Below are 20,043 nucleotides of genomic sequence, written 5' to 3'. Positions count from 1 at the left end.
TTTAGACCACCCTAGGAGAAATAGGACTCCCTAAACTAACCACCGAGCAGAGAGAGGCGTTGGAAGAGGAGATCACCACAGAAGATGTAACAAACAATTAGGTCGCTTGCCACGTGCAAGACCCCGGGGAGCGACGGCCTCCCACCGGAGTTCTACAAAGCCTACGAAACAACCCTGACCCTGATACTCCATGAAGTATTCCTGCAAGCGTATGAGACAGGAACACTACCAGGAAACATGAGAGAAACGCTTATAATCCCAATGCTTAAACCAAACAAACCCACAAACAACTGCGACTCCTACGTCCAGTGGCGATGCTAAACTATGAAAGCAAGATCTTAACCACCAAATTAGCCAAGAGACTAGCCAGGGTGGTGGGGTCCCTGGTTCACGAAGATCAAAATGGATTTGTACCAGGCCACAACATCACAGCTAATCTACGCAGACTCCAACACGTCATGGCACAAACCCTAGAGAGCGGAGAAGAACTGGCAGTGTTATTACTAGATGCCATCAAGGCGTTTGACTCTATACTATGGGAGTGGCTAATCGAAGTCTTGAGGGAATTCCGGTTTGGAGAAAGCTTCCTGAGGTGGGTCAAAGTGACATACAACACCCCCATGGCAAGAGTGAAGACTGGGAGCAGGGTGTCAAGGGCCTGGGCAATACAGAGAGGCTTTAGACAAGGCTGTCCACTATCCCCAATTCTATGCATGTTGGGACTGGAACCGATAGCCATATACTTCAGGAAGCAGTTCTTCGACGCAGGGATAAGGGTGGACAGAAAATGCAACATAATCTCACTATACTCCGAAGACGTTCTGCTATACCCAAGAGACCCGCAAGTAAATGCCCCGATCGCATTAGACATATTGGACAATTATGCATGTTACTCAGGAATACAATTCAGTAAACGGAAGTCCTGTGCATTTCTACTGGCTGGGCTTAGAGGGGTAAAGGAGACAGACCTACCTGAGGTGGGAATCGAGTGGCAGCCGGAAATGTTTTGTTACCTGGGGGTAAACATAAAACACATGCCGAGCTCACGCACAAATGTAATACGGAAGCTGTGATGAGAGGACTACGCAACTCTAAAAAGTTCTGGTTCAAGCTGCCACTCTCAATGATGGACAGAGCAGCCATTACTTAAATGATAATACTCCCGAGATTTCTATACTACTTCATAAATATATGCTACTATATACCACTCTTCTTCAGGAGACTAGAAGCTCTGCTCAGTGAATTCTTGTGGGGAGCGTCCCGGCATAAACTACCCCTGCACATACTGACACTACCACACAAAGAAGGAGGAATACAACTACCAGACCTCCAGAAGTACTACTTAGCGGCACAACTCAGCAACGTAACGAGGTGGATGTCAGACGAAACAGAATTACTGAAAAAACCAACTGCCCCAATATACCCCAAAGAAACACTATGGAACTGTTGATGGAACCAACAAACATCCCCATGATAGTAAAGCAAGGCAGACAAGTGTGCAACAGGACCAGCTCGATGCTTAGACTACACCACCCATACTAGCCTGACATCCCTATACTGGGAGATGTGTGCAAAAACCTCACAACTTACCTGCAATGAGGAGCTGGGAAAAGGTGGGACTATACACCTGGGGGGATATGTTAAACGATGGAACTTTCAGGGACTTCGAATCGCTGCACGCACAGGAAGGACTGGCAAAAGGCCAGTTCCTGTGGTACCAACGAGTCAAACACACCGCAAAAAAGAAATGGAACTTATGGCCCGAGGAACCAACAACGAACCCCCTGCTACAAGAAATCTACAACCTAAGCGACGGCTGGATACCAGTATCCAGATTATACAACCAGATGGTGGATAGACCCAATCCCCGCAGCTCATCGCTGAAAGGAAAATGGGAAAAGGACCTGGGAACAACTGTGACCGAGAATGAATGGGAAAGGGTACTATACTACCCTAAAGAGGTGTCCAGAAACACCAGGTTCAGACTGATAGAGTTGAATGTCCTATAAAGGACCTACATGACCCCACACAGAGTAGGTAGCCAGCTTTAACAAACAAGCCTGACCACAATGCCCCTGTTGTGGCAGCAATGAAGCGGACATGATCCACATGTTCTGGACCTGCCACAAGGTGCTAGACCTCTGGACTAAAATCGAACAAACCTGCAGGAAAGCCGAAGTGAACAGATATGAATGGACCCCGAAAGAATGCCTATTAGGCACATACCCCAGATTGAGCAAACATAAACACATCGTAAAACTGATGGACATGGCGTGCATCCTAGCAAAGAGAGCGATTGCGATGGCATGGAAATCGCCCGGGGGTTCGAGGTACGAAACCTGGATGAAAGAGATGGAGAGATGGTCAGATGCGGAAATCAGTGCCTGGAATGCAGGGATCACTAGAGAAGAGGGGGACATAAACGCTACGTTTGAATCGTGGAGAGACATGCTCTTCTCAGCAGATCACAAACCCCCCCTGAACACACATGTACCACTCGGCGCAAACATGATGCAACACGGATAAGGTGTAACGCTCACCTGATTCCCGCAGAGGCGCCGGTCTTGACTGGGTGAATACCGTATCTTCAAAGGTGATGTGTAACACACGGTTGGCTCTTTGGGCTGGACCTCTGTGCACTGTATGTCTGACTCGAAGAGTAAGATGTCTGCAGATAGAAAATATGGGATTAATGAACTGGGGTTATTGGGTGTCTCTCTCTTCTTCCCTTTCTCTTCTCCTGTAGAACCCCAAAGGTTAACGCTCTCACCTTAGGTAAGTGAACGCCGAGCTCTCCATCTGCCTCGGGGCAGGGTGCCGTAACCAGTTTCTTCACTGGATAAGGGTGCAGGCCTCTTGACCTCAGAGAACTGCTGTCCGTCGTTCACTGCACGAACGGTAAGTTCTGAGTATTTCAAATGTCTTTAAAAGTCTTTTGTAATGACGTCTCTTGTTTTGCAGGGTTCCGGCGATGGCGGATGACGGGCTGAAGTGAGTTGAGGATGGAACCCGTGTGAGGAATAGAAGCGTCTGGAAGCACGTAAGTAAGCGCTTGTTGCTTGCTTCACGATGCGCACTAACTGTCCTTTTATCTTGCAGGTATAAGTTCGGAGCTGCTGAAGGGTGCCGGAATACCCACTGGGTTCGGCGTGGGAAGGAGTAATGGCACGTGAGTAATAAAGCTACCCAATGTCTTTAAACGCAGCTTCTTTTGTCTTTCAGATGCGGGATGCAGCGCCGAAGGCCTCCGGAGCGTGCGAAGAGTTGGTAAGCCTTTGTCTTTCAGATGCCGGAATGCAGCGGGAGGCGTTGGTGACAGCCGATGGACCAGGTAAGAGATGCGCCGTCACTGAAGACCGTAGTGCTAACCTGTTCTTTCTTGTCTTTATAGGTGTTGCTGAAGACTGGATTCAGGATGGTAAGCCTTTTTCCCTTAGGCCCAGGATCAGATGCAGAAGACACGATGAGCGTTCTGCTGCAGAGGATGCAGAATAACGCAAAGCAAGATTCATCCATCGGGTGTGGTTTAAATAGCCTCCTGTAGTGCTTAGGTGTCTCCTTCCACAGCCACGCCTAGGTAAGAAAAGAGTTCCTGCTTTCCAGAAGAGTTCCAGTGTTCTGAACCTAGGGAGTGGCTCCTGCCTCACCCAACAGGAAAAGTAGTCCCAAACAGAAGAGGATTAGAGGCTCAACTGGCAGGTAAGTAAGCAGCATGGTCTGCTGCAGGTAAGTCCACCCAAGCATTACGAGCCCGGCGCTTCCAGCGCTGGGACTGGGCATATTTATGAGCCTGGTGCCACTGGCGCCAGGACAGGGTCCAAAAGGTCCCAATTGGGACTGGTTGGCACTCGGAACCTGAGTTATGGGTCTGCTTCCAAGGGAGTTGGGTGAGTCCTGACATTTTGGAAGCAGAGATCATGACATAAGGCACAGGCCGCACCCCCCACAAAGACCACTGACCCCAAACCACATAACATACCACCACCCAAGAAGAAAATGGAAGCGATACAACTACAATGAAGCCAGAGGCCAGGCACTGTTAACTGTTTAATGCTCACATGTTAATTAAGAAACAATAGACGCTTTACTTTGATAAAACTGTAATATTATGCGCTTACACACTATGTTTAATGAAAAATGCCAATAAAATACTTTTTTTCTAAAAATCACTTTAGCTAAGCTATGTTGCAGATAGATCTAATGGGAGCCTCAGAGACGATTCCTGGGTATTTATTAGATTTTTCAGGGCCGACAGTCCTCACTAGCCCAGGCTTCTCTACTCCACATGTTTGTTTTTACCACTGGTTTCACCCTACTGTCTAAGTTCTGACCTTTGCTCAGAGTGAAAACCTGAAGGACAGCGCTTTCTCTAAACTCCAACAGAGACTTCCTAATCTTTACCTACACAACTCAATGGTTCGCTGTCTACAAAGGGTTTTTGAGGTGTGCCTTCTAGACACAGTGCCTAATTTAGTTTCCTTCCTATTACACCTGGTTACTCCTCTCCTTCCTACTCCCTGCTCCAAAGATCACCTCCTCAATCTGCTCCAACATCCTTCCTCCTGCTAGTCTCTTGATCTGCCCGCTACTTGTCTGATCTCAAGAACAATCCACAACTTTCTGCTTCCTACAGTATTTTGGTCTGCTGTCCCTGGCCAATCTGGCCAGGTCTTCCCTGCCTAGGAGGTGCTGCATAAAATGTAGTGTACATGAAGCACCTTAAGCCCACCCTCATTTCCCACACTGGCCCACCATGGAACAGCAATGGTTTTGTGCAGTGTCCCAGTTCCTGTTAGGTGTGTCTGGCCTGGTCGCCCCTTAGGTAAGTCCAATATTGGATTGGGGTTTTTATTACAGATTCCTTGTGGTCTAGCAAATCAGCCCTGGTCACCTTAGTGGATGGACTGAAGCCGACATACGCTGTGCGGCTCTGTTGCTTCCTGTGTAGGAGCTAAGGTTCTTGCCTCTGAAGCTTCCCCTCACGTAGTGCTGCTTGTACACTGCTCACGTACACCTGCGTCTCTGTCTCCCCTCCTGTTAGTGCTCTCTTGTTGCTGGAGTTCATGCATGGGGTGCTGCTGGTTGTCTCATGGGTGTTCTTCTCGAGACTGTTTTCTCTAGGACAAAAACCTGGCCACCATTTGGGGGGTTTATACAGTTTGGAACTGCACATGAACTGTCATATCGGTAGGGGATAGGAATTTTGGCTCTACAACTGCCACTGCCCCCCTCTGGGGTAGGACTGGCTACTGGTAGGCTTCACACTTCAGGCTGAGAGTTGTTCAATACTTTTCTGCATCCAATAAGACCTGGACATTCCTGGTGACAATTTGAAGTTGCTTTTTCCCAAATAAAAAATGTAACCTGGTTACTTCAGGTAGAGTTGTACAATAGGACCATTGGTTTTGTACTATGAACCTCAAAGATGCCATGTCACCATTAGGGAGCTTTACTGAAGGATTTACATCTGGGAGGGATTTCCAATGCAGGGCTCTTTCCTTTGGGTTTAGCAGTGTCAAGGCATGTTGTGTCCAGCTTCCTCTCTCAGGGGGGTCCATGTCTACCCCTACCGACAATATTGGCTGGTCAGATCCCCGTCGCGCCTGCAAGCTGCATCTTTGGCACAACTTCTGGTGAAAAACCTTTTCAGTCTTGGATTTCTATTACTTTTTCAGAGGTTTACACTACTCCCATAGTAGAGGCTTACTTTTCTTGGATTCGTCTGGGACTCTCAGGCTAGAAGTATCCAGAGAAAGGATTACAGACCTGTCCTAGGCAGAGCATGACTTCCAGTGTAGAGAGAGGCCACTTCGGCCTGGTGGTTTCAGACACTTCTGGGAGCATGTGTTCTCATTTTCAAGGTGGCCAGCAGAACAAAGACGCTGGTAGGTTCTACAGTGCGCACACATCTGCCAAGAATTTTACAGTAAAAATGAGGCTTAGAATAAAATGTCTAAGGCCTTCCTGGCAGAGCAAGAGAAGAGATATGCCTGCGCTATATAAATCTGAGATTTCAGACTTTTTCTTGCTGACAAAATCAAAAGGAAACATCTCCGACTTAGTTATTTTGCTCATTATGATGTCCAAATAAGAATGCTATTATATATTTTCTTTCAGCCGTGTTTGATTCCTGAGCCCCAAATATCAAGCACAGGAAATGGATATATCATTGTTAAAGTATGCCTAGTGCAGCTTTACACAGAGGAAAATTCACTGGCTTTGTTTGGAGTGTAAAACAAATGTTTTAAAATGTATAAGCCATATTGTAACATTATAGAAACATATATTATAGAATCCTCTGATTTAAAATAAATTGCAGATGGTTAATTTAATCAAGAGAATCTGAAATAAAAGTATAAAGCTGAAGCAGCTTGTATATTTCATTTTTGCTTTTATAAGCAAGTTGGAATGGGGAAGCCTGGAAAATGCTGAGAGCGACCGTGAAATACTTTGCATGTTTACCTTTCTGGGCTTGACTGTTTGAATGCACATGAAGGGCCTTCAATGGGTTTCTTTGATCCAGATCGGGCTGGCTGCTGAGATTGTATCAACATACCATGCCCCAGATGTATTTAATAGGTCTTTAATCCTCAATGGAGCATTGTCATCTGTCAAAGTCCATGCCCATCATAAACATTGCAGTTTCAAGAGGTGAAGGTGACAAACTCATTTGCCCGGCGCCAGACCTTGGATTAGTCAAGGTGAAATGCCATGGAGATTATGCACACCAAGAGATTTCTGCTTTGCATAAGTGGTAACATGGAAAGAGAATATTTAGGCGATGTATTGTCTCTGCACTCTGGTGGAGAACAACTTAAATTGCACACTAAAGAAATGAATGCATTTAGCATGGAGAGAAAAATGACTTGGGTGTAATCCAAAATTAAGCAGTGATAAGAGAAGCTTCCACCAGTCTTTGAAACGTTATTAAATATTGTTTTTATTAAATTGCCCAAAAATGCTAAACACCTGTAAAATCACTAGCAATTCTAATTTAATCATTCAATATCTCAAAATATTTGCCCCAACTTGCAGAGTCGAAAAAAAAATTCAATTTTAATCTCACATATTTTAGGCAGAAATTAGAGTATTAAAAACAAAATTAGCATTTTTTTCAAAGAGCAAATTTCCTCCACCTTTTCTAGTCAGGTGGCTGAAAAACCACACCTCTGAGAAGCCAGGGGTGGGTTTAGAGGGAAATATAATGGCATACCCATAAAATAGGAGTGTAGAATATTGGGGGAAGGAAGATTCAGAAGGGGAACAAACTGGAGATTGAAGAGCAGATGGGCTTATTCTACCCAGAGGGATAACTTTACCATTGAGAGAAGGAAACCAAAGCAGTTCATAGAAGGATGACGAGTCTGCATGGGGATTGATTTGACATTCTTCTGCCACAAGTCACCCCAAAAGAGCATGTGGAACTCTCTGCACAGCCAAAAGAGCCTGTGTCTGTGGAACTGACTCACCACCAAAAGGAAACCTATACCTATAGATTGAGCTCCACGATGTGAGGGGTCAGAAATGACAGGCGGACAACTTGGTACAAGGTTTTCACAAGATGCCATTTTATTTAACTTGTAAAAGGGTTTGATAAACTCCTCACTATCTCTAACCAAGCAAGAATTTCCCAGCCTATCAAAATAACTAAAGGAAACACTCTACAAAAGGAATCTGTCCCCTACACTTAAACATACATCAAATTCATGAACGAAATGCATGGCAATTCAAAACATAGCAGAAATAACAGTTACGTTCAACTTTAGACCCAATAACTGTATATCCTTGTAACCTGGATCGTTTTCCCCTCCCCTAGATTCAAAGCAGGAATTTGGCAGAAGATTTCAAATGACCAAGTGGCTTTTTGTTCCTCACTCCTAAAGTTCTTTACTTCACCTTTAACCAATAGTTTAAATTGTTGATAAATCTTTGTCTTTTCCACATATAACAAAGGTTCAACACAACGTCTTCTTGAGAAACAAAATGCTGTTATGATTCTTCTGTATCAAATAAAGTTTGTCAGGATGATCCCACAATTCATGAAACACTTTAGTGCCTTTTGCCACTTCAACAACAAAACCTTCTACCACAATATAGTACTTTAATTTACTTCTTCCTTGTCTACTACCCTGCCATGACTACCACTTACTGGTTGCCATCCTGATATACTCGCCTGGACAAAACAAACTCCTAACACTATTGCAAATAGTGAGGTCTACTTCAAATATATAGTAAAATCTTTTTTTTTTTTTTTTTGAACTATTACTCGGTGAAAACTGAGTTTTGTCAAAAATAACTGAGGGTCATGGACGAAGGTGCACGCTTTCATCCTTCACCGTGTAAAATTGGTGTCTCAGGTTTTTATGGGTTTCTACAGAACCTCCCCCAGGTCTCCAGTGGCTAGAAATGGATTAATTGATTTGCTCCTTATTACTGTCAGATTGTCTGATCTGGTCAAACGCCATTTCAATTAGTTTTGCTAGGGCTTGTGACCACTTGTTGTTTTCCCCGGAGATCAATCTATTCCATAGCTCATTCGTATCGAAGATCCATAGGTTGTCCTCTAACGAGGGGAGGTACTGGTTTCTCTGTGTTTCCATGCTAGTGCATTCCATCACCAGATGTTTCAAGGATTCGGTCGCCTCGTTTTTTTTGCATAATCTGCACTTTTTCTCATTTCCGCCTCCTCTGATGGTTATGATCTCCCTGGTGGGTAGGAGGTTAAGCCTTGCCCTCATGATCGTCGTCCTGAGCCGTTTTTCCGGGAACTTCATGCAGTACTGGAGTGGGACTTTTGCCTTATTGAAGGTCGGGGGGAGGTGGGCTAGTAATTTGTTACCGGTTGCTTTTTCGATAGTTGTTATCCAGTCCAGATCCTCCACCTTCTTTTTAATTCTGTCTGGGTTTTCTTTTAGCTCTATCTCCGAGCATGCGATCTTTGTCAGATCTTCCTTTCTCCTTTTTACCCAGTGGTTCAAGGCCATGCACTTCCCCGATTCAATTTCCTCAGCCATCGCTGCCATGATCGGCAAAGCCTCATCCAGGATGATATTTCTATATAAGCGCAATGCGCTTTTGTCTACCATTGAGGCGAGGGAGTATAGCCCTAGTTCTCTCCTAATGGCTGGCATGGAGGTAGATTTGGGAAGACCCAAAACTGCCTTCCATATGTGCCCTTCCAGCCTGGTCCAGGTCTTGCGAGGGAGGTAGAGGGAGGTCTCGGTTCCATATATTAGTGCCGGCACCACTTTGGCTTTGTAGAATGTAATCGCTGGAAGCAAAGAGAATTTACCGAATTTACGGTCAATGGCTCTGGTTTGGGCTGTAAGACATTTTGCTTTCTCCCATATCTGATTTAAAAGGCTGTTTTCCATTTTGGAATTGTCCAACACTATCCCCAAGTATTTGAAAGACTTGACAATTTCAATTTTTGTGTTGTCCAGGTAAAAGTTTAGGTTAGCAGTTCGTTTGCTAGTTGCTTTCTCCATTACCATGATTTTTGTCTTGGTCTTGTTGATCGCCAGGTGGTTTTTCTCGATGTAGATTTCGAGGTTACGTAGTTTCCTTTGAAGGCCCACTTTGGTCTGGTCGACCAGGATGACGTCGTCTGCATATAATAGACGTGGAATTTCCATTTTCCCGATCTTGGGGGGGAAAGGCGCGCGTTTTTGCTTCAGTGTCTTTGTAATCGCCTAGAAAGGCTATAAACAAGGCTGGAGCCAGCGGACATCCTTGTTTAACTCCTCTTTTCACCTGAATTTCTCCTGACAGTGCACCTTGGTGGTTTAGTTTTACTCTCATAGTGGTGTCCTTGTTGAGGGCCATTATTGGTTCCAAAATTGATCCCGGACATTGCCACCCTTGTAACTTTGTCCACAGGATGTTGCGGTCGATCATGTCGAAGGCTTTGGAGAGGTCGACGAAAGCCAAAAAGATCTTCGGTGCTCCTTCTTTGACTCTTGCTTTCAGAATATTCAGCACCATGAGGTTGATTGTTGTCGAACCCTTTTTTTGGAATCCGGTTTGGAGTTGATCTCGTGCCGGACTGATTTTCTCCCAGACTCGAAAATGTTCCAAGAGGCGAGTGGCAAATAATTTGCCCAAGATGTCTAGCAAAGCTATGGGCCTATAGCTTGCTGGTTCTTGTCTGGGGCCCTTCTTATAGATAGGAACTATGACTGCCTTTAACCAGGAATCTGGTACCATCTTTGTTCTGGCGCATAGTGCGAATATCTTTCCGATCCACTCAGCATTAACTTTCAACAACTTCAACATTCACAACTCCTTTCAGGAAAACATGTTGCACATTGATGTTGTATATTTTCACTCTTGATTTTGCCACAGACAATGCAGGTTATGTTTAATTCCCCCTGAATACTTTATATCAGGAGGGCACCTCTCCCTACACTTCCGTTTTCCCATTTGCACAGCAGTAAACTGTTGACAAAGTTTCCGTCTTCCAATTGCTTCGATTTGGCTCGATATGATATGATATGGCATTTGTAACGCGCCTATACACAATTGTTTCAAGGCGCGTCGAGGCAGGGGGGGGGACAAGGGGAGACAGAGAACGATCCTACTAGGCCAGGTGTCATCCAGATCACGCAAGGGTAGAGGGGAAAGTGCAGTACATGGTTAGTAGAACACAAGATAAATAATAGGGCCAGCTGGTGGCAAGTGCAAGGTAAGTGCCGCGAGAAGGGGCTGTAGGAAACAGAGACAGTCCCGTAGTGCAGGTAGGCAGTGCAGGGAAGAATGGCTGGGGAAAGGACCGAGATCGGTGAGTGGCCCAGTTGGATTCAGTGCAGGTTCAGTGATGTTAGCAGGGGAGAGAGGGAGAGAAAGCGGAGGCAAAGAGAAAGGTTTTGAGGTGCTTCCGGAACTGGAGAGGGTTCTCCTCAAGTTTCAGGGAGGCAGGAAGGCTGTTCCAGAGGGAGGCCCCTGCTGCGGAGAGAGATCTACCCCAACTCGTTGCTTGTAGAAGCGGCTGACCCTGAGGTAGTTGGAGGTGGATGAGCAAAGAGCTCGAGAAGGAAGATATTTAGGAAGAGAGAGTTGAAGGTATTTTGGCCCAAGGCCCTAGAAGGCCTTGTGGACAATGCAGCGGGTTTTGAACTTAATCCTCGCAGCCACTGGGATCCAGTGTAGAGATTTCAGTCCTGGAGAGATACGGTCCCTGGGCTTGAGGCCAAGGACAAGTCTCGCGGTCCTGTTGAGGATGAGTTGCAAAGGGCGGAGAGTAGAGGCAGGAAGATTTAGATGGAGGCTGTTACAGTAGTCCAGCTTCGAGAGAACCAGGGCTCTGGAGACAGTGAGCTTCTGGGGGAAGGAGAGGAAAGGAAGGATACCTCTGTGTGACTTCTTAGAGACGTCAGAGATGTGAGGAGAGAAAGAGAGTGTGGAGTCGAAGATGACCCCGAGGTTTTTTTGCCTTGCAGGTAGGAGCAGGAAGAGGGCCAAGGGAGGCTGGCCAGAGAGCTGCAGGGAAGGAGGGCGTGGTGTGCCGATGAGTAGAATCTCAGTCTTACTGTCATTAAGGCAGAGGTCGTTGGCAGCACACCATTCCTAGATAGCAGAAAGACAGTCGGAGATGAGGGAAGGGGAAGAGGAGGCCGAGGGTAGCCTGAAAATGAGCTGGGTATCATCCGCGTAGCACTGAAAGTTGGGACAGAGAGCGGCGATGCGGTGAGCAAGAAGTGCCAGATACTGGTTGAACAACCAGGGGGAGAGGTTAGATCCCTGGGGGACACCACAGGTAGAGAAAAAGATGTCCAAGAGGAAGGAACCCAGTTGGACCTGGGAGGGTCGATTGGAGAGGAAGGAGGTCAGCACGCCAGAGCCTGACCAGTGATACCCAGGTTATCACGGAGACGGTTGAGCAGGATGGTGTGGTTGACAGTGTCAAAGGCAGAAGAGAGGTCGAGCAAAATGAGAACACAAGGATTGTTAGTCAAGGTTTGAGAGCAGGTCTTCACAGATGTTCAGGAGAGCAGTTTCCGTGCTTCTGGCAGCTCTGAAGCCAGACTGATGGTCATGAAGACTACCAACAGATTCAGCATGGAGATTATGCTGGGAGATGGCCAGTTTTTCCAGGAGCTTGCCCAGGAAGGGAGTGATAGAGATTGGGCGATAGTTAGCTGGGCAGGAGGGGTCGGCAGAGGTTTTCTTAAGAAGGAGGTGCACAAGGGAGTGCTTGAGGGGGGATGGGAAGACTCCAGAGGCAAAGGAGTGATTGCAGAAGTCTGCCAGGGCAGGAGCCAAGGAGTCGATGTGGTCCTTGATAGTTTTGAAGGAACAGGGGTGGACCTGTTTTGACGAGACTTTCATAGATCGGACTTGTCTCAAAACCTAGTCGGCAGAATAAAGGGGAAAGTCAGAGAAGGAGGGAGGAGGGGTGGCTGTAGAAGGCGCAGAGCAAGAGCAGGGAATAGAGGGGGTGGGGGGTGATGGGAGGAGAGTGAGGACAGGATGTCCTGATTTTTTTAAATGAAGTGAGAGACCAGTGCCGTGCAGAGGGCCTGGGAGGGGACAGGAGAGGTAGAGACTGCAGCAGGGTTGGCCAGCTCCTTGCAGACTTTAAAGAGTTTGGCCGAATTGTTAGATGCCGCAGAGATGCGGGCTTGGGCAATACTTGTCTTTATTCTGCTTGATTATTGCCTCTTCCTTAGTCTGGCAACAACAGTTGCACTGTTCCTGAAAAAGTGCTCTCTTATTGTTAAGCCAACATGAGTTATAAGCTGTGTAAATTACTGCCCCCTTTTTACTTCATTAATGCTGGTTCTTATTAGCTTACTTCTGTATTGCCCCTGCTTTACTTTGGCAATGCTGTTTGTAATTAACAGCCTTTTGGCAATACTGTTTCTGATTAACTTGCTTTTGTATTGCCCCTTCTTTGCTTTGGTTAACGTGCTTGCTTTTATAACTAGATTTGTAACTTTTCTCTGCTTGCCTCTTTAAAAAGTTTGTATTTCGCCAACCTACTTTCCTTATATTAGTTTGGTATTGAAAACAATATTCAGAAATCAGCGGCTGCATACGGAGCATATTGGGATTAACCTTCACTGTTAAACTCACCGATTCTGCTACACGCATCCGTGCAAACCATTGACACAGCTCACTCTGCTTCTACGTCCAAATCCGTCTAGGTGGCAGACTACTGTTCGGCATGGGCCGCAGGAAGCTAAAAGCAAAGGAGCTTCCCTTGCGCCTTGTGTCTATCGATGCCCGCCAGCCACTGGGACACTGCACACCAATAGGAGGGAAGCTTGCTGCAATACTGATTTCCACTGCATGACTTCTGCAATTTAGGCTATAAACCTGGGACACCCTCTCGGGACCATCATCCACTTTATCAAAAGCGGCATCTCCTCTCCTCTCCTCTCCCACTTCTGCTTCTCCTGCAACTGCAACGGGTGGTTTCTACAACCCCGTCCTCTGGTTCTAATCGTCTGCACCGGAGGGGGCCTTATATATATAGGCAGTCTAGTGCCTCAGAATCCCTCTTTGTTGTCCCAGTACTTGGGGCATTGTGGGACTCGAGGTCCCCAATGTGATTTTCATTTCTTCCTTCCAAAAGAAGCACTTCTATATTAATGGATTTACTCTGTTTATTAAATGACCCATTAGGTGTTTGGTTCATATTTAAGGGAAAATGATATCCATCAGAAATCAAGGTATTAATGTTTTGCTTCCCAACTGTATTATTTTTCTGGTATTCATAAGAGTATTTTCTACCCTCAATGGGTAGATCTTTATGAAAGGAAGTCTGACTGTGACAACAAGCCATCAAATATTCTGGCACCATATAAATCTCCCTTTCTAAAGTAGAGAAATACTGCAGCCTTTCTAACGGAATCCTCTTACTTCCAGGGGCCCGTGGGAGGGCTTTTTCCTCCCGGTTTATCCACCCGGTCAACACCACCACCAGGGTTAGGATCAGTTTGCGGCTGCCTTTCCCATGCCACCTGGGAGGAGACTTTAGGCCGGGTTTTTGTGAAGATTCTGCAGTATTGATCATAACTGCCTGAGCCGAGAATTCTTTTTTTCTGTGTTTTTCTCCATTGACAATTGAAGCCAGAAGATGCTCAGCTAAATGTCTTCTGTTCTGCTCGGAATGGGATAGCCAATGGTACTGCATGGGATTCAGCACTGTGGACATCCACTGGGAGGATGCGAGATACCGAGTGTAGGCCAGGGTGCAGCAAGGACTGCGTAACAAAGTAGGTGAGATGGGACACATAACTGGAGCGATATGGCAGAAGGCCCTTTGGCAAAGCGGTGGGGGGCAACGTACACACCCAATAAAGTTCCTCTTTGGGAGCTAGACCACGATTGATGTAAAATTGAGATAAATTAGCAGGGGGTCTGTCCCTATGATGGCTGCTGGCTCTCCCCTTTACTAACTAGAATAGTTGTAAACAAAATATCATGTATAACCTTGGGGTTGCTAATGGAGGAGTGATCCACCTGATGAAATGCCTTGCACCTGAAGCAGCTGAAATGGCAAATAGCTGTGAGATTCTGCACTAGGACTGGTTTAGCCAGGCAGCATTGGAAACAAACCCATCCTGGCCCAGTATCCTCCCATGTGCCTAGAAGATGTCCATCTTTGCCAGTTTAATGGGGTACACGAGTGGTGGTGGTAGGCTACCTCTGGGGAGTGCTCATATAGGAATATAGTTATTGACCACAGTTGTGGCCCAGTGCGACTAAAACCAATCGGATCCCCTGACTCCCCCAATGGATGGAAGCTGTAGTTTGAGGTTGCTGTTGGCCTAACTCCTGCACCAGGCCCCCCTCCTAGTGTTCAGTCCCTTTGTGTGACCCAAGTAGGTATCCTCTTGGAAAGGGCGTTGTTGGGATGGTGACTCTGTGGGCCGTGCAAGCGGAGTTCTGAGCACAAAAGTTTCTGCTCCACTGCCTTCTGGACAATTACCTTACTTCTGCCTATGGCTGCCGTTTGAGATCTCGGCGCACCCGGCATACACTAGCCAAAACCTAGGCATAGTCGCGCAAGTTCTCCACCTTCGTCAGTGGGTGCTGAAGTCCAGTTTAGTTTCAAGTTGGTTCCCTCTGCATGTCCAAACTTGCAGACTGTAACAAAAATGTAAAAAGGAGTGCTTTGCTGATGTAATCACTATAAACCATCTAGTGCTTCCAAAGCGTGCGTGCGTGCGTGCGTGCGTGTGTGAAAATAGTTTAATGACTGGAAAGGTATACGATATTGGCTTAAAACAACTGCAAATGTATTTAATTGAATGATTCAAGTGAGTGTTTCTTTTTATAAGTAACCATAAAGCAAACCTCTATCACAAGTCGGTGATTATGTTCATCCATTAATCTTAATGGCCTGTTTGCATACATGTTTACATATTTAGTCCTCGCGGCTGAGTATTACTGTAGTTTAATTCTGTTCACAGGATCAATTTGAGCTGCTTGGGTTCCGGAAGCTGTTTGTGGCTAGCTGTGTGTGCGCCAGTGTGCGAGTGCTGTGGCATTACTGGCGATCCGAGAGCCAGACACCCTCATTTTGTTAGTTGCGTCACCCCCTACATTAAACGCATTTTGTAAAGCAGGAATATTTGTTTTAATCCTTTAAATGCTCAACATGTGAGTTGGATAATGTCAGTCCCATTTGTAAAGCAGGCACGCATCTCATATATGGATCGGATGCAATATATGGGCGCATTCCCTCGTAGGATCTGTCCAGCTGTACAGAGGTGGGGTGATGCATGCTTACCCGTGCTCTCCTCTAATGCATGACCGACCACACAGCCTTCTTTCATCCCACATGACATTCCAGAGTTTAATGTGCATTGCGTAATAAATGGAAGCATTAAAGCAGGTACATAGCCCCCCACCCTCACCCCAAAGCGCCGGCCCCCTTTCTGGTGCGTCTTTGCCTTTCCATGATATCTGCAGCCTGTCATTTGTTCCATTAATTAATCGCTGAATTATGTAACTCGCAAAACCAACTGTGAACGAAGTGACATTTGTTAGCTTTTGAATAGCCTGTAGCAATACATAATGTTCTGGTAACATGTTAATTGCAGTCGCCACACGGCTGTGCAGTGGGAATTCCCCCCGCACCCCCCTGACTGTATTGTGAGAACATATTCATTGCTGTTCTTTATTCAGATTGAACTCTTCTCTGGGTTAAAGGTTAATTTTTTGGCCAGGGAAATAATTTCAGATAGACGATATTTTGCCTGTAAACCAAAATGAGGTTGTATTGAGCGAAAAATACAGTGTTTGGTAATGTTGCTGCTTATTATATGTAGTAAAGATCTTCTGAAAGATGAATGTAGCATCCGAGTGGACATCTGTATGTAGCATGTCCATATCCGGTTTAGACTTGGGAGAGGCATTGCCGTGGTTTGTGGGCAGGGCCATCTTAAGCACTTTTGGGGCCCTGGGCACATAAATCTTTGGGGCCCCCTCCACCAAACCAAAGGAATTAAGTGATCAAGAATATCTGCCCCCCGCCGAAATCACAGGTCATAAGTTGATATGATACCTAACAGCATTAAAAATAAGGATTTTTTTCCCTTTTAAGTCCCCTTACCTTCTTAATTCTTGCTCTAATTAGAAAATTATCAGTCTACGAAGAGGTTACTTCTGTTCTAGCATAGATTCAGGAGTCTTTTTAGCAATAGAATCCAGAAGGTATGCAGCCTGAGTAATTATACAGGACTGTATGTAAAAGGTACATGTAACCCAGAATAGAGAGAACTCACATTTGCCTCCAAGGTGGGGGCCCTGGGCAAGTGCCCCTTTTGCCCTCCCATAAAAACGTCTGTGGGCTGTTTGTGGGCATTTCGTTTATTACATCAAATCCATTCAATGCACTTTCTTTGACCTTTTTTAAGTAGGGGATGAAATTAACCATTTTTGGCCATTCTATTTTTCTTTCCTTTATGGAAACGCTTCTGTGTTCCCTGCTAATATACCCTTCTATAAGAATGGGTCTGCGTCCTTGTGCACACCATCCTGCGTGTGCTTAGCGCAGTCAAATCGGAACCCATCATAATTTACATCTTAAAACTAGATCTTTTTATTCAGCAATTGATTACTGTAAATACCTCTGTGCGGACGGGCCTTCAATCACCTTAACCCAAAAAAGCCCACTACTTAAATGAGTACACAGTTGTACATAAAGCAAGTTTATTGTACAAAGCACGGGGAGCGGTTAGATGGTGTTGCAAGACCAAACTAACCCAAGTTGCAACAATACCACATCGCTTGACAACTTATATATTTTTACAAAACGCCCTGATATTTTATTGCCATCCACGCCTCAAATATGATTGGACAGAAATCTCTTTTAAAAAATCCAATCTTTTCCCAATTATTCAATTTTTTCATTGGCCAGTCTAATCTTGATAGTCATCTTCACATTATTTTCAGAACACACCTCTTATTGGGATTCGTCCGTAGTAGGCCATGTCAGCATAAACATTGGTATTGAAACATAATTAGAAATAATAAGTGTCCTAGAGTCTTTAACTTGAAGTGTGTTTGCACATGGTCTGCTTACATTTTTTAGCAAATACGAGCAAGGCCTGAATAAACAGGTTCTTCTTTGAACTACTATTTGCGATCTCAGCTACCCCAGACCCAGACTCTTGGCGCTTCTAAACACAAACTAATTTATGCGACCACTACTCCAGAACATACAGCCTCTGGTTCCGACCTGTCAAAACAATTAACTGCCGCACACCCTGACCTCGGGGCCCCATTTTTATTGCCTACCCAAACAAATGATCAACCCCCTCTATGTGACTTCAGTACAATGAGCGAGATAACGTCGGTCCCTTGCGGAACTGTTGTATCATAAACCGTTGTCCTGTTTTCAGGCTGATCTTCTTACTAGATGAGTCTTCTTTCCGTCAACAAAGGTCCCTTCTACTTAAAATTCATGTGCAGCAGCTAACCGCAAAGGTTAAAGTTACTGATTTCCTAGTTTTCTGCTGTCTGAAAACCTGAGGAAGTCAGTTTAGTAGTCAAAGTGCATTTTGCAAGAGAACCACAACTAGCATGTTTTTGCAAAGCACCCTATGTGTTCATGTTGCATTTGCAGTTTTAATATAAGATCTTCACGCATGTAGAAGGATACAATATGTATACATTCTAAACAGTGACACTAAAAATAACATAACCATACATAATTAACTGCACTCGATGCATATGAATTTTAAATATTACATACAGTTCGCTGCCATTGCCCGTCATCAATAGGACGCGCGCAACATGAACTCCTCACAATCATGGGGCCTCTTCCTGACCACACCAACACCTCTAACTTGCCTTTCTAAAGCATTGGCCTTCCATAAACTAGACGATTTCTTAAGTTTAGCTTTCGGTTCTAAATGTTGTATTTTTTTGTTTGTCCATCTTCATCATGGTGATGTTTTCACCCCATTATGACTATTGACAATAACACTTCTACCTCGTTCTATTTCTCAATCCTGTCCCTGCTCCTACACCAGAAACAGCCCTACATTTGTCTTTTCTTGACTGCCGCATTTCCCTCATCTGGGGTATTTTTACAAGAGTTTACTTATAAGAAGGGCCGTAATGGACATTTATTTGGGTATGGTGGGTATGTTTTCTTGCTGCCTCTGGCATGCAGTGTCTCTATTAGCGGTCTTTGCCCATGCTTGCTGAAATTGATCAACCCATACTCAAGTTATGTTACATTATTTTGTTGAGGGGTATCTACATCCAGGAATTTGGAAGTGAAAATAATAAATAAAAAATACACTGGGTGAAAAGCCAGTTTCAGCAATGTGTGGAAAGGAGACCGTTTTAAAATTAGAAGCCCACTAGAAGTGCTTTCCAGAGTTCAGCTGCATCGGCAGATCAGCCCCGTCTTCCTAGCTACACTTATTAAAATCTAGAAAGGAGTAATGAGCAAAAAGATGTTGAACTGAGTGCATGCCAGTGTTGGTTGGGATGATAATTCTACAGTGAAGAGAATTAGCCCGGTTGGTATCAAGCCCTTGAAAGTAGGCAGAAGGAATTACAGCCAAAGTTATTATTTTTTTTATTCTTTTATATTTATTTTGTAATTATGTAATTGAGGCAGTATCTACTGTGTATCTGCTGTGGCCTGCAAGCCTAAATGCAGAGAAGCTATGAGTGTTTTAACTTCCCCAGAAGTCTACTCTAGATGCTTAGAACGATAATAATGGCCTCTGTTCTAGATGTGGTGAATGTCTTTGAAAGCCAATAAAACTCAATTTAGCCTATGCTTTTACCAATTCTCCATGTATTGTTTTTGATAATTTTTCATCTAATTCTGATTCGAAGAGAGCCAGATGAAGCTTTACTCCAGAACTAGAATTTTCTTCAAGTACAATTCTCTTTACCAATGTTTTGCTGCTTGAGAGGTCGGCTTTCAGGGTGCCTGGAGTCTTTGTGAGATGACCATGAAGTTTGCAAGGGTTACAGAAATGTCGAGCAAAGGCCTGTGCAGTTATAGCCAAGCCACATGCTTGTAATCCCTGCTGCACATTTTCAAATTATTCAAGAGCCTCTAATCCTCTCATTTTGGAAGTAGACTGGGATGTTGATAATAGAAGAGATCATTCTCGACTCGAGTACCCAAAATGCTGTTCTACTTTTCTTTATTTTGTTATCCCCATCTCAAATTCTTATGAGCAATCACTGATGGCCACATTTACAATGTCTGATTTGTTATGTATCCAGGTACTCCAGAGTTCATGGCCCCAGAGATGTACGAAGAACACTACGATGAATCGGTGGATGTATATGCCTTTGGAATGTGCATGTTGGAAATGGCTACCTCAGAATACCCCTACTCAGAATGCCAGAATGCTGCTCAAATTTATCGTAAAGTGACGAGTGTAAGTATGTGAACCAGTGTTTTCCATTGGTAACCTAGTAAATGCATAGTAATCACACCAAATACTCTTTCTGCTTACTTTTCAGTTGTCTTATTAACACTAGTTCCTGTCTCACTAAAACGAGTTTATTCTACTTAAGCAATAAAACCCCAAGGTGGGGACCTTACTGGGCAGG

The 20,043-nt window shown here is 44.9% G+C and overlaps 1 protein-coding gene across 11 annotated transcripts in view; it reads left to right on the top strand.

Annotated features, from left to right (window-relative positions):
- WNK2 (WNK lysine deficient protein kinase 2) overlaps positions 1-20,043 on the top strand; it is a 1,473,871-nt gene that overhangs the window by 334,935 nt on the left and 1,118,893 nt on the right. For all 11 annotated transcript variants that reach the window (XM_069643592.1, XM_069643590.1, XM_069643588.1 and 8 more), the window contains exon 5: positions 19,711-19,868. In XM_069643592.1, the coding sequence (XP_069499693.1) occupies positions 19,711-19,868 (158 nt within the window). The remainder of the gene's footprint in view (positions 1-19,710; positions 19,869-20,043) is intronic.

Source organism: Ambystoma mexicanum, chromosome 2p (genome assembly GCF_040938575.1).
Source record: "Ambystoma mexicanum isolate Mex_15411 chromosome 2p, UKY_AmexF1_1, whole genome shotgun sequence".
Classification (NCBI taxonomy): domain Eukaryota; kingdom Metazoa; phylum Chordata; class Amphibia; order Caudata; family Ambystomatidae; genus Ambystoma; species Ambystoma mexicanum.
The sequence above is the reverse complement of the archived record's forward strand: the minus strand, read 5'-3'. Positions and strand labels throughout refer to the sequence as shown.